The sequence below is a fragment of the Bos grunniens genome, chromosome 1 (assembly GCF_055505025.1).
Source record: "Bos grunniens cultivar Pamir isolate PY7600 chromosome 1, Bosgru_T2T1.0, whole genome shotgun sequence".
Taxonomy (NCBI): domain Eukaryota; kingdom Metazoa; phylum Chordata; class Mammalia; order Artiodactyla; family Bovidae; genus Bos; species Bos grunniens.
Genome location: NC_141165.1, coordinates 74,977,588 through 74,992,608, shown reverse-complemented (window position 1 = coordinate 74,992,608; position 15,021 = coordinate 74,977,588). Strand labels below are relative to the sequence as shown.

Below are 15,021 nucleotides of genomic sequence, written 5' to 3'. Positions count from 1 at the left end.
GTCTTTCCATTTGGGGTACTTATTAATAATTCCTTAGTCATTCTACTTTTAGAAATTTATTTAAAGTCAAAAGATACAAAAAAAAAAAAGTGTGGCATTTAAATGGTGCTAGGAAAACTGGACACCTAAGTGTAAAAGAATGAGATTTGAACACTTCTAACACCATACACAAAAATAAACTCAAAATGGATTAAAAACTTAAATGTAAGGCCAGAAACTATAAAGCTCTTAGAGGAAAACATAGGCTGTACACACTTTGACCTAAATAACAGCAAGATTCTCTCTGACCCACCTACTAGACTAATGGAAATAAAAACCAAAACAAACAAATGGGACCTAAAAAAACCTAAAAGCTTTTGCACAGCAAAGGAAACTATAAACAAGGTGTAAAGACAACCCTTAGAATGGGAAAAAATAATTGCAAATGAAGCAACTGATAAAGAGTTAATCTCCAAAATATGTAAGTAGTCATATAGCTGAGTATCAGAAAAACAAACAACCCAATCAAATTAAGGGCAGAAGACCAATAAACACATTTCTCCAAAGAAGACATAAAGATGGCCAATAAACACATGAAAAGATGCTCAATACTGCTCATTATTAGAGAAACGCAAACCAAAACTACAATGAGGTACCATCTCACACCAGTCAGAATGGCCATCATCAAAAAATTTACAAATAAATGCTGGAGAGGATGTGGAGAAAAGGGAACCCTCCTGCACTGCTGATGGGAATGTAAACTGATACAGTCATTAAGGAAAACAGTATGAAGACTCCTTTAGAAACGAAGAATAAATCTACCATATGACCCAGCAGTGCCAGTACTGGGCATATACCCTAAGAAAACCACAATTCAAAAAGACACATATACCCAATGATCACTGCAGCAACATCTTCAATAGCCAGGACACGGAAGCAACCCAGATGTCCATCAACAGATGAATGGATAATGAAGTTGTGGTACATTTAAACAATGGAATATTACTCAGCCATAAAAAGGAATGAATTTGAGTCAGTTGTAGAGAGGTGGATGAACCTAGAGTTTCTTATATAGAGTGAAGTGAGTCAGAAAGAGAAAAACAAGTATTGTATATTCACACACACACATATATATGGAATCTAGAAAAATAATACACTGATGAACCTAGTAGAGAACAGACCTGTTGACGGGAAGGTGGGGGAAGGTGAGAGTGGGGCAAATTGAGAAAACAGCACTGACATACATAGACTATCATGTGTAAAACAGATAATGAGAAGTTGCTAAATAATACAGGGAGCCCAGCCTGCCACTCTGCGGAGACACAGAGGGGTGGGATGGGGGAGGGGAGGGAAGGGAGGAGGGGATATTTTACATATACATAATTATGGCTGATTCATGTTGTTGTATAGCAGAAACCAACACAAAATTGTAAAGCAATGTTTCACCAATTAAAAAATAAATAAAATTTAAAAAAAACAAATTATCTCCAAAAAGCATCACAGCACCAATCCACATAGCCATCAGCAATGTATAATTTCAACAGTTTCAATGGACAATTGTCTTTGGGTTTTTTTCCCCATATAATTTAATTATAAATTAAACAATGTAACTTTTCAGTTCTCTGATGACTGGCAATCCATGTTTCCATGCATACAATGTACTGACATATAATTCACTGATTCTTTAATTCTCTCTTTTTTAAATACAGTAACTGTGCTAATTCTATTTATCTGTTAGGATTGATTGATTACTTATTTATTTGCTAAGTGTGTAACCTTTACATATTTACATATTACACATATGTAATTACAGTATGTGCCTCACGTCAGCTGTGAAAAGTGGTAGATGGTTCATCCACAGATGTGGTCTTTTATGACAAGTTCCACAAAAAGGAGAAGAGTAGATTCTGAAAGTAATGGGATGGGGACTTGCCTCACCTGAAGTCCTGGAAGGGGACAAATGATAAATGGACTGGCTACAACTGCAAAGAACCCCACATTGCTTTCTTTTTTTTTTTTTAACAGTCTTTTATTTTACTGATTTTTTTTTTTTTTTTTTGCTGTGCTAGGTCTTAGTTGCAGCATGTGAGATTTAGCTCCTCAACCAGGGATCGAACCTGGGCCCCCTGCACTGGAGTCTTAGCCACTGGACCATCAGGGAAGTCCCAATAGACTTTTATTTTATTTTTAATGGAAGACAATTACTTTACAATATTGTGATGGTTTCTGCCATATATCAACATGAATCGACAATAGGTATACATGTGTCCCCTCCCTCTTAAACCTCCCTCCCCATCCCATCCCTCTGGGTTGTCACAGAGCATCGGCTTTGGGTTCCCTGTATCATACAGCAAATTCTCACTGGCCATATACTTTACATATGGTAAGCATGCTTCAGTGCTACACTCTGAAATCATCCCACCTTCTCTCTCCCCTACTGCGTCTAAAAGCCTGTTCTCTATGTCTGCATCTCCATTGCTGCCCTGTAGGTATGTTCATCAGTACCATCTTTCTAGATTCCATATATATGCATTAATATAAGGTATTTGTATTTCTCACTTCACTTTGTATAATAGGCTCTAGGTTTGCTTTATGCTGCTTTTCAATAAACAGTATTTGTAATATTGGGGGGGGGGTCTGTATCCATTAATTTTTTTTCTCATAGCCACAAATGTAATTTTTGCATCATTTTCCCCTTTGCTTTACATTTATTGGAGTATTTTTCATGTTAGTTTCATTTTAAATCAATAGTCCATTACATTTTTGTGATTACCAACTAGTAGCCAAGTAAAAGAAACTGAGATTAATGAAGCTTTACTATAAGAAAGATAAAATAAGAGTAACAAAGTAACTCTAATGAATTTAAGGAAAATGTTGTATTTGCTAGCCCTTGCACTCTGTAATCGGAGAAGGCAATGGCACCCCACTCCAGTACTTTTGCCTAGAAAATCCCGTGGACAGAAGAGCCTGATAGGCTGCAGTTCGTGGGGTCGCTAGAGTCGGACACGACTGAGCGACTTCACTTTCACTTTTCACTTTCATGCATTGGAGAAGGAAATGGCAACCCACTCCAGTGTTCTTGCCTGGAGAATAGCAGGGACGGGAAGCCTGGTTGGCAGCCGTCTATGGGGTCGCACAGAGTCGGACATGACTGAAGCGACGCAGCAGCAGCACTCTGTAATGTGTTGTTAAAAACAACATGCTAGGAAAGATAATTATATATTTCAGCTCAGCACAAAAAGTCTGGAGGAGAATTAAAGAGCTAAAAATTCAGTAACCAGAGCATAAAAGTTGACAAATAAGGCACTCCTGTGACAAACTGCAGCACGCAGTGCTGGTAAGATTAACGGCAAAACTACGTTTCTTTCTTAACAAGTAAGAGGCTATAATAAAGAAGCAAGAAAAACATAACTCAGCAACTCCTATCTGCATCTATAACTTCAAATAAAAACAAAATTCTAAGACATTTTCTCATCATCCTGGGAGAATATTTATTAGAGTATCAGAGAAAGAGTGAGAAAGAAAAGTACATATAAAAAAAAGTTTTTGGCTCTTGTGTTTCTCTCTGTACTTAGGCATTACTCTTCAGGGTGCAGACTTTGTTTCCTGGAAGGGCTAATTTCAAAACAGATGTTTATTACTTCAAACTTAGCTCCCTACAGAGAGTGTAGCAGAAAAAAATTCATTCTGAATAACAGAGGGCCATCAAAAAAGTCTTCTACATAACTTTTAATACTCATATTAAAGATCCTATTTGGAGTTTATCATTCATAACTTCAAATTGACAGAGAAAATTACCAAATTCACTTTCTGACCTATCAATTTAACAATTAAAAAATGTGAAGAACTCAGCTTTGATGATGCGATAATTACAAATTCAGAGACTGAAGGGAGCAAGAGCATCATCCTAACACTGGCCAGTGTACACTAAATATATCAACAGAACCAAACAACACCCCACTAGCTATAAGAGAAATGTCTTCCATGGGTCTTTATAAAGAAGACTATATAATGTAAATACAATATAATGTATAATGTAAAACAATGTTCTCAACAATACCCCAACCATGAATACAATACACCTCACTGGATAATTACATTTAATGCTATAGCTAAAACACTGGAATGAATGAGCCCTAAGTAAAAAGAAGCTAGAGCCCTTTGTGACTTAACTGAAGGTCTGACACAGCAAATAACTGTCTTCTTGATAACCTTCACTGACACTTTCTAGTATGATCCAACTGTGTATGATTCAAGCAGCCTGAACACACATCAATCCAAGAGTCAAGGCAGCGCTGCACAGGGTTTGGGGAGTGTCTGCCCTGGATCCTCAGAGCTGTCCTCCACTACCGAAGATGCGGTGCAAGCTGGTGTTAGGAGCAAAGCCCAGGAGCCAGACCACCTGCATGAGAACCCTACCTTTGCTCCTCAAAAGAAGCATGAGTAAGCTTTGCAAGTTGCTTAATCACACACTGCTTCTGGAACCTCATATGTAAAATGAAGATAATAATGATACCTACCTCACTATTATAAAAGTTAAATAACTTGTTATAAAAGATAGATACATTAATGGAAAGTATTTAGAACAAAACCTGGAATATAGGATACTAACTATTATTATAAATCTGAAGAATTATGAAATAGTACAGGCTGGTTAATTTACACAGTTACAATTTAAATAAACAGAATCTAATCAAGAGTTTATTTACACTGATTTCTTTTAAACAAAGAGGCTCCAAAAACCAACACTGTGGAAACACAATAAATCTTGCCTTTTTTTGAATGGTATGAAATACTGTGTTTTAGTGATGATTCATAAAAAAGCATAGTGCATGAATCATACACTTTTAAGATCTTTAAGTAGTATTGTTCTTTTGCTATGTTCTTCATCTCCACTATTCTGCCACATAAATTTACAGATGATATACCCACAGCATCTATATTGGACAAGTTAATTTTATTAGGTAAATGGACTGAAAATTTTTAAAGAATCAAATTTCTGTAAATTCATTGTTTTAAAAAACCATTCGGTCAAATTCATAGCAGTATATTGTAATATAAGCAAGAGGCAAGTAGGATTCAAAATAATTGAATCTGACAGGCAATGTATACTCACTTTCGCTGTAGCAGAAGGCAGTAATCAACTATGACGGGTACCATATCCTGTAGAGAAACAATAAAGAAAGCATCAGAACCACATCTCTGTCCAATGGCCCCCTGCATAGACACAACACATAATAAAAGTAGTCTGTTTCAAGTACTGTTGGGAGAATATAACTTGGCACTATACTTTCGGTAAGCAATTTGGCATTCTATGTCAAAAGCCTTAAAAATGTGAAAACTCTTTTACCCAGTAATTCTATCTGGAAATATATCCTAAATACATTTAAGAAGGAAAAAAAAATTAAGGTATTCTCTACAGCTCTATAATAAAAGAAAGGGGAGAAGGAGGCAGACGGGAGGGAGACATTAAAATTAAATATACAACATGGGAAAACAGTTAATTTGCTATTTAAATAAAATATTATGTAGATATTGTAAGTTAATAAAGAGCATATAACATTATAACAATACTGAAAATATGCAATTATCTCACACTTTTGTAAAGAAAATCCGCAAGGAAAGAAATAGATCAAATAAATAATATAATACGGTTAGTTCGTCCCACTGGTGGCTCGGGTGATTAAAGTTGTCCATATTTTGCTACAATCCTCCAAACCAGCTATTTTAAGGTTGATTTAACTTCTCAGTTTCAAAATATTTTGATTTTTTAAAATTCATCATATATAGACTCACATCAAGCAAATGGCAACCCATAATTTTGGCCTTTTTAAAGAGAAATCGTTTGAGGAAGGAGCAGTAGCTTATTATGACTAGAACTTGTCAAGTACTCAAGCATTAACATTTCAGCAGTGCTCTTTCATTTCTGTTAGCTGAGGAGCAATGGTTTCCTTTAAACATCCTGGAAAGCTTAGGTTATGTGCAGAAGAATATCCTATCAGAAGAGAGGAGATGCTATGTGAAGAAGAGAATACCACATGCTTAACAATCCTTTGACAAAAAGAACAAAAACTAAGGAATCCTTATTATCTGAACGAGAAGCAAGCAGAAGTAGGACCTATGATTCTAAAAGACTATTCTTGCGCCATCCATCCTGCTTCCTTATCAATATTCCTCATGACTACATTAGAATCTTACTTAGGTTCTTCAAAAACAGAAACTAAAGCCATAGATTTGAATCATGTTAGAGCTGTATTAAGTCTAAACCCTGAGTGAGAATACAGAGTGAGATGAATAATCTCCAGGAGAAAACAAAACAAAAAAAACTTCTTAGAAACATTGGGGAAATTTAATAAACACTCTTAAAAATACATAGTTGAGCTCCCCCTGCCCCAAAATAGGGGCAATACCCAGGGTTTAAAATTGAAAAGGGAACTGCAAACTAAAACAATAAGCCCTGAGCTGTCACTCAAACTGGCTTATAAATTTGTTATTCATGTAAGAGCTTGGGTTTTAATGTCAAACAAGCTGAGGCCTTGATTCTTACAACATAAAGAAATGACACAAAGACCCTCCTAAAACCAGGATTCTTAAAAGATGCCTCCTTAGTGAAAGGAAATTGGGCGGGGGGGCGGGGAATGCCTATAGGCATAGAAAGATCACAAGAAATGCTGTCTGTCTCTGCCTGGATGCCTGGACTCAGTGGGGATAAATTTGTACTCTCTGAGAATTTATAAACAAGATCCTGCCTATAGGTAGATTTGGGACTTGAATTTACACTATCTCCCTAGTATGGGAATAATCAAGCCAAGAAATGAACATAAAAGGTGATCCTGAAGAAAGGATACTCCCAGGGCACTTGAAAGAAGAAAATTCCAGAAACAGTATTTAACACAGGCAAAATAAGACCTGAAAAAGTCCCACTAAAGATGTGCTCAAAATAAAAAATTTTAAAGCACCTCATGAAATAATGTATCATAAGTAAATGGCAGCAGAAACTACAAACAACAGAGGGAGACCCATAAAACTTCAAATATTATAATTACTACGTAGAATTATTAAAGTATATTCAGAATTATTAAAGGCATAAAATAAGGAATTAAGTGCCTAGCCTAGTATTAAGTACTAAGGATAAACTACAGGGATAATGGAGAGTGAAACCACCAGATTAATACATGCAGACAAATCATTCTGTTGATTCTATAAAGGGAGAATCTGGAAAACCAAGACTGAAGATAGGTGGCTATTACAGTCCAAGATGGAAACAGGAGATTAAACTGGGGTAGTGAGAGTAGGCATAAAAAATGGCAGATACAATCAATAACCATAAAGAAAAACTGTAGAGGTTGGTGACAGACTGGTTGTGGGTAGGAAGGCATAAGGAGTCTATGAAACTGCTAAGTTTCTAGTATGAGTGATGGTTAGATGACGATGTCATGAAATGAGATAAGGAATAAAAGAGGCAGTGTCAGAAGGAAGAAGCTAAATGTAGCCTGGGCTACCATAATAGCTTTGAGGAACATCTTTACTTAGATGTTGAACAGTAAGCAATTGGATATAGTAATCTGAAACACCTGGGTAACAATCACACACTTCTAAGTTATGAGAGGAAATATTATACATGAATAAAACTGTCCAGCAATAACAGGGGGAAAAAACCAGTGAACACTGAACTACATCTTGAGGACGACCAATATTTATGACACGGTCAGAAAATGGAAACAAAATCCAACTCAGGAACAGTCACAAAGGTTTAAAAGTTAGAAGAAAAGAAAAATAAAAAAAAAAAAGAGCATACATTCATAGATATCTACAGGATACAGAATTTTAAAAAGGAAGGAGTGATCATCACTGTTTAATATAGCACTGGGGATGAAAAAAGATGAACATTTTATTTTATTTATAGATTAGGATACCATCAGTATCAGTAGTAAAAAGGTGTTTTATCTTCGTGACTAGATGGTAAGCACAGTAATGAGTGAGAACCAGCTTGCAGAGAATTGGGGGGAGAAAGGTGAGAAAGGAAGGAGGAGGAGAGGGCGAGGAAGAGGAAGAGAAAACATCAATATATGTGTAACTGAAACCCCTGAATAAGAAAACTAAAACAATAGAACAAATAGTTCAAGATACAACCCAAGAAAACCTTCCTGAGATTTTTTTTTTTTTAACAGTCATCAATCTACATATTACTAGTGCAGGAAAAAAAAGGCCTAGGATGATTATTCTGAGACCCAGTAAAATTACTGGATTACCCAAACTAAGTAGCCAGTAAATACGATGAATTTTGAGAGAGGACAAAAAAACACCTGGCTAGTCTCAGATTTTCCCACAGTAGTATTCGATGATAGAAGATAACAGAACAACATTTTCAAGATCCTTAAAGAAAGGCAAAATGCTTTTCAATATAAAAGCTAGAAACCAACAATGTGAAGACTCAACAACTCAAAAATCATTGTTCTCTTGAGGCTTCCCTTTTTTTTTAACTTCTTCCATATTATTTTACTTTTGGCCAAATCTTAACCAAATAGCCTCCATATCTGGAAAAAAAAGATGTGTCTTTTATTAAACATTTGTCACCTTCTGTTTAGAAGCCTATCATTTTATAGCCAAGAATGTGAAGCATATTCTTCTTCATGAAAGTAATATGAATTCAAAGAACATTTGAAAAATACATAAAGACATTTTAAAAGATAAAATGCCCTCCATAATTTTACCACTAAGAGAAAATATTATTTAAAATGATTATATTTCTTTGCCTTTTTCTAATCATTTAGCATAATTAAGATATCAGTTGTTCTCAAAGTGTGACTCATAAGAGGACCACAGGAGGTCTTCAAGACTCAAGAGTTTTGTGAAGTCAAACATTTTCCTGATATTATAATCTTAATAATAATATGAAGATTTCACTTTTATTATTCAGCATATTCACATTTGCAAATATAATGCAACAAGGGTCAGTTAAACTGCTGTCTTCTTAGCCCAAATCCAAGCAGTGGAACCAATCTATACTAGCAGTCATCATATTCTTCATAGTCATACCCTTAGAGGAAAGGGAAAAAAATTCCATTTTCACTCAAGATTGCCCTTAGGGGATTCCTCGGTGGTCCAGTGGTTAAGAATTCGCCTACCAATGCAGGTGGACATGGGTTTGATCCCTGGTCAGGAAAGATCCCACATACCACAGGATAGCTAAGCCCACCGCCGTATCAGGAGGAACCACCACAATAAGAAGCAGGCACATGGCAACTACAGAGGAGCCCCAACTCACCGCAACTAGAGAAAGGCCGTGAGCAACAACAAAGACTCAGTGCAGTCAAAAAAACAAACAAAGACTGTCTTTGATGAAGCAGTGCTTTTTATTAATTTTATTAAATCTCATCCTTCAAGGTACATTAAAAAAAAATTGTGTGTGATGAAACAAGAAATAGGACTAAAGCACTTCTGTTGCACAGCAAAGCACTACAGTTGTCTCAACAAAACCACTTGTGCGACTGAGTTGTGAGCTGAACCAATCACCTCTATCATGGAGTACGATGATTGACAGAAAAAGATATCTGTTCAGACTTGAGTGTATGACGAAAACTTTTTCAGAAATGGAACACAGTAAAGCTGTCACTTTAAGGGAAAAAAGGAACATGTTGCTAATGATTAAAATTCAAGCTTTCAACTGAAAATAAGAATTTTGGAAATCATATAGCCACCACTGTGAGCTTTACAGCTTCAGGGTAAAGACTTCACTGGTGAAACTGGAGGTGATTCATTAGCCCTTGGTTTGTTTTTTTTTTTGGCCTCATGGCGTGGCTTATGGAATCTGTTTCCCTAACAGGAATTGAGCCTGGGCCCCCTCGACAGTGAGAGTGCGGAGTCCTAACCACTGGACCACCAGGGAATTAGTCTTTCTTGAAGGAACGGATTCAGCAGCCAAGAAAATGACTGGGAAAACTATAGCAAAAGCACTGGCGATCAGCAGGAACTACATTTAACTTAAAAAGTAAGCCTAAAACAAACAGATACCCTGACAGTAAGGAAAAGACTTACATGAAGACAAATTGGGAGGAGAAAGAAAAAAAGAAGGTTGGAGGGAGATTAAGTGGCTTCATCTGCATATTGGTAGTTAAAACACATCCTTTAAAACTCACAAACTTAGAAGTAGAAACATTTTTAACAGTATAAAAGATAATGGTTAAAATCTGGTACAGAGGAGAGATTGAGGAGGAAGAATAAAGAAAATTACGCTAAGGAGGAAGAATAAAGAAAATTGTGCTAAATTTAATAACAGAAAGGACCAATGCCTTCCCCCCCACCAAAAAATAGAGGATGACGAGAACTATACAATACTATAATTACAAAGGTAATCACTGGAATAAAAGACACAATCTTAAATATCAGAAGTACAGTAAAGTGGTAAAAGGTTTTCTTTTAAAAAAATAAAAACAAAAAATATTTGTTTTAATCCACCTAAGATTTTCAGATTGAAATCTGAAAAAAGCAAAAATCTAAAATCTTAAAAAAAAAGCCAACCCTCAAACTCCATGCAAAGAAAAACAGGATTGTGATCAGATTAAATGTTGTTTATCAGCTAAAGTAAAATTCAGGCTAAAATGGTATTAAGTGAGTAAATAAACCATCATGAAGATCAATTTCCTATTTCTATATGCCAAATTACAACATGATACGTTCTATATTAGACAGTGCTAATGCTCCTAAGGCTTAGAAGATGGAAGGAAAAAGAGAGAAAAGAGTGCTGTAACAGGGCACTGTCCACGAGAAGCTGGGGTGACGAAAAACGAGTAAGGATTTAGGATATTTAACAATTTAAAAAATCTGACTGATAATGAACTATTTATTCTCTGTGAAAACACACAAAATACTATATTTCAAGTGCTGATGGAACAGTGGGAGCAATGAGAAGTGATCATACATTGGGCCACAGACACACCCAAAAAAACCCTAAATAATCTTCAAAATGTAGAATTAGTACACAAAACATTATCTGATCCCAATACAAAAAAACTAGAAAGGAATTATACATCAGAAAATAAATGTTCTTTCCACCTAAAAAATAAACTTTCTCTAAAACTTTTCAAAGAAGGAATACTAATCACATTTGAAGATTATAAAGTCAATAATGACAGTGGTACATACTGAATTGACTCTTTACTGACTGAGCCACCAGGGAAACCCACGAATACCACTCCGGTATGGAACTACCTGACCCAGGAAATGAACCAGGGTCTCCTGCATTGCAGGTAGATTCTTTACCAGCTGAGCTACCAGGGAAGCCCACTGAACTGATAGCTTTAAAGAAATCTATAAATTGACATTTTTAGAACTCCAACATCAGCAAAACATACATTTTTCTTAAACACACAGGACATTTACTAAGATAAATTATGTATTTTAGGCCATAAAGCAAGTTTCAAATTTAAAAAGATTCAAGTCATACAAAGTATGTTCTCAGACCACAATGAAATTAAATCAGAAATTAACAAAATAAGTAACAACAGAGATGACATCACTATAGATTCTCCAGATATGAAAAGGGTAATGAAAATGTCATGAGTTGTTGAGAATGATGAAACTTAGATGAAATGGCTGCATTTCTTTAAAGATAGAAAATATCAATGCTCACTCAAATAGAAATAGAACTACATAACCTTCTAAGAAAATGTACTTTAAAATTTTCCTACAAAGAAAACTCAAGACTTTGATACTTTCAATGGTAAATTTTATCAAACATTTAAGGAATAAATAATATCAAGTATTATAATAATTATTATTAAAATCAACTCTTCCATAACACTGAAAAGGAGGTAATAATTCACAATTCTATGAAGTCAGTATAACCCAACACCAAAACCACACAAAGGCATCACAAGAAAACAAAACAGATTACCATTCTTTATGAACACAGATATTCACATTAGAAAGGATAATATCTCATAACCAAGCAGATTTACCTAAGGAATGTAAGTTGGTTTAAAACTCAAAAAATCAATATAAATCACCTGATTAACAATGAACTATGGACAGAGGTTCGTGACATTGTACAGGAGACAGGGATCAAGACCATCCCCAAGAAAAAGAAATGCAAAAAAGCAAAATGGCTGTCTGAGGAGGCCTTACAAATAGCTGTGAAAAGAAGAGAAGCCAAAAGCAAAGGAGAAAGGGAAAGATATACTCATTTGAATGCAGAGTTTCAAAGAATAGCAGGGAGAGATAAGAAAGCCTTCCTTAGTGATCAGTGCAAAGAAATAGAGGAAAACAATAAAGTGGGAAAGACTAGAGATCTCTTCAAGAAAATTAGAGATACCAAGGGAACATTTCATGCAAAGATGGGCTCAATAAAGGACAGAAATGGTATGGATCTAACAGAAGCAGAAGATATTAAGACGAGGTGGCAAGAATACACAGAAGAACTGTACAAAAAAGATCTTCATGACCCAGATAATCATGATGGTGTGATCACTGACCTAGAGCCAGGAACATGAAGTCAAGTGGGCCTTAGGAAACACACTACCAACAAAGCTAGTGGAGATGATGGAATTCCAGTTGAGCTATTTCAAATCCTGAAAGATGATGCTGTGAAAGTGCTGCACTCAATATGCCAGCAAATTTGGAAAACTCAGCAGTGGCCACAGGACTGGAAAAGGTCAGTTTTCATTCCAATCCCAAAGAAAGGCAATGCCAAAGAATGCTCAAACTACTGTACAATCGCACTCATCTCACACACTAGTAAAGTAATGCTCCAAATTCTCCAAGCCAGGCTTCACCAATACATGAACCATGAACTTCCAGATGTTCAGGCTGGTTTTAGAAAAGGCAGAGGAACCAGAGATCAAATTGCAAATATCCGTTGGATCATTGAAAAAGCAAGAGAGTTCCAGAAAAACATCTATTTCTGCTTTATTGACTATGCCAAAGCCATTGACTGTGTGGATCATAATAAACTGTGGAAAATTCTGAAAGAGATGGGAATACCAGACCACCTGACCTGTGTCTGGAGAAATCTGTATGCAGGTCAGGAAGCAACAGTTAGAACTGGACATAAAACAACAGACTGGTTCCAAATAGAAAAAGGAGTATGTCAAGGCTGTATATTGTCACCCTGCTTATTTAACTTGTATGCAGAGTACATCATGAGAAATGCTGGGCTGGAGGAAGCACAAGCTGGAATCAAGATTGCCAGGAGAAATATTAATAACCTCAGATACGCAGATGACACCACCCTTATGGCAGAAAGCAAAGAAGAACTAAAGAGCCTCTTGATGAAAGTGAAAGAGGAGAGTGAAAAAGTTGGCTTAAATCTCAACATTCAGAAAACGAAGATCATGGCATCTGGTCCCATCACTTCATGGCAAATAGATGGGGAAACAGTGGCTGACTATTTTGGAGGGGTCCAAAATCACTGCAGATGGTGACTGCAGCCATGAAATTTAAAACCGCTTACTCCTTGGAAGGAAAGACATGACCAACCTAGACAGCATATTCAAAAGCAGAGACATTACTTTGCCAACAAAGGTCCGTTTAGTCAAGGCTATGGTTTTTCCAGTGGTCATGTATGGATGTGAGAGTTGGACTATAAAGAAAGCTGAGTGCCAAAGAATTGATGCTTTTGAACTGTGGTGTTGGAGAAGACTCTTGAGAATCCCTTGGACTGCAGGAAGATCCAACCAGTCCATCCTAAAGCAAATCAGTCCTGGGTGTTCATTGGAAGGACTGATATTGAAGCTGAAACTCCAATACTTTGGCCACCTGATGGGAAGAGCTGACTCATCTGAAAAGACCCTGATGCTGGGAAAGATTGAGGGCAGGAGGAGAAGGGGACAATAGAGGATGTGATGGTTGGATGGCATCACTGACTCAATGGACATGAGTTTTGGTAAACTCCAGGAGTTGGTGATGGACAGGGAGGCCTGGCGTGCTGCAGTTAATGGGGTCACAAAGAGTCGGACACGACTGAGCCACTGAACTGAACTGAATTAACAAATAAAAAAAATCATATCAAACAGTGAATAATGTATATCTGACAAAATTCAACATCCATTCATGAAAAAGAACTCTTAGAAAAATAGAGAGGGAAATTTCCACAACTTGATAAAGAGTATCTGCAACAAATATGCAACTAACATTACACTTAATGGTGAAAAATCAAATGTTTTAACTCTGGGAACAAGGCAAGAATGTCAGCTCTCACCAGTCTTATTCAACAAGGGAAGAAGTTCCAGCCCTAGAAATACTGCCCTGGAAGTTCCAGCAGGGGTGGTATTAGGGGTGGTGGGGGAGAAAGCACAGATTAGGAAGAAAAAAATAAAACCGTTCCTGTATGTGGATAACATGGTTGTCTACATAGCAGATCCCAAGGAATCTACACAAAACTTCCTAGAACAAAGAAGTGAGTCCAGCAAGATTGCAGGATACAAGATAAACACAAAAACCAACTATATGCTATTAGTGAACACATGGCCACCAAAATAAAAAATTCAATCCTATCTACAGTTGCAAAAGAAAAGAAGGGAGGAGGGGAGGGAAGGCAGGCAGGCAAACTGACTAGGTACACTCTAATAAATCACGTACAGCAATCATACTGGAAGACTCAACATGGTAAAGATGTCAGTTCTGCCCAAATTGATACATATGTATAATATATTGATAATTTCTATCAAAATCCTCAAGATTTTTTTGTACAGACAAGAATATTATAAAATGTATATGGAAAAGGAATTAGAATAGCTGAAATAATTTTGATACGAAAAACAAAGTGGAAGAATCACTTTATCCAATTTCAAGACTTACTGTATATAGCTACAGTAACCAAGACTGTGGCACTGGCAGAAGTACAGACACACAGATCAACGCAACAGAAAGGAGAACTGAGAAGTAGACCCACACAAGTACACCCAACTCATTTTTGACAAAGGTGCTAAAGCAATTCACTGGGGGAAAGACAGCTTGTGCCAGAGCACTTGGACATTTAGAGGCCAAAAAACAAAAATAAACCTTCAATCTAAGTCTAAGTTATGTAAAATTTAATTCAAAATA

At 36.3% G+C, this 15,021-nt stretch overlaps 1 protein-coding gene across 12 annotated transcripts in view; it reads right to left on the bottom strand.

Moving 5' to 3' along the window:
• Positions 1-15,021, bottom strand: part of VPS8 (VPS8 subunit of CORVET complex) — a 302,600-nt gene that overhangs the window by 211,396 nt on the left and 76,183 nt on the right. For all 12 annotated transcript variants that reach the window (XM_086397371.1, XM_086397382.1, XM_086397390.1 and 9 more), the window contains one exon: positions 5,096-5,142. In XM_086397371.1, coding sequence (XP_086253497.1) covers positions 5,096-5,142 — 47 coding nt within the window. The remainder of the gene's footprint in view (positions 1-5,095; positions 5,143-15,021) is intronic.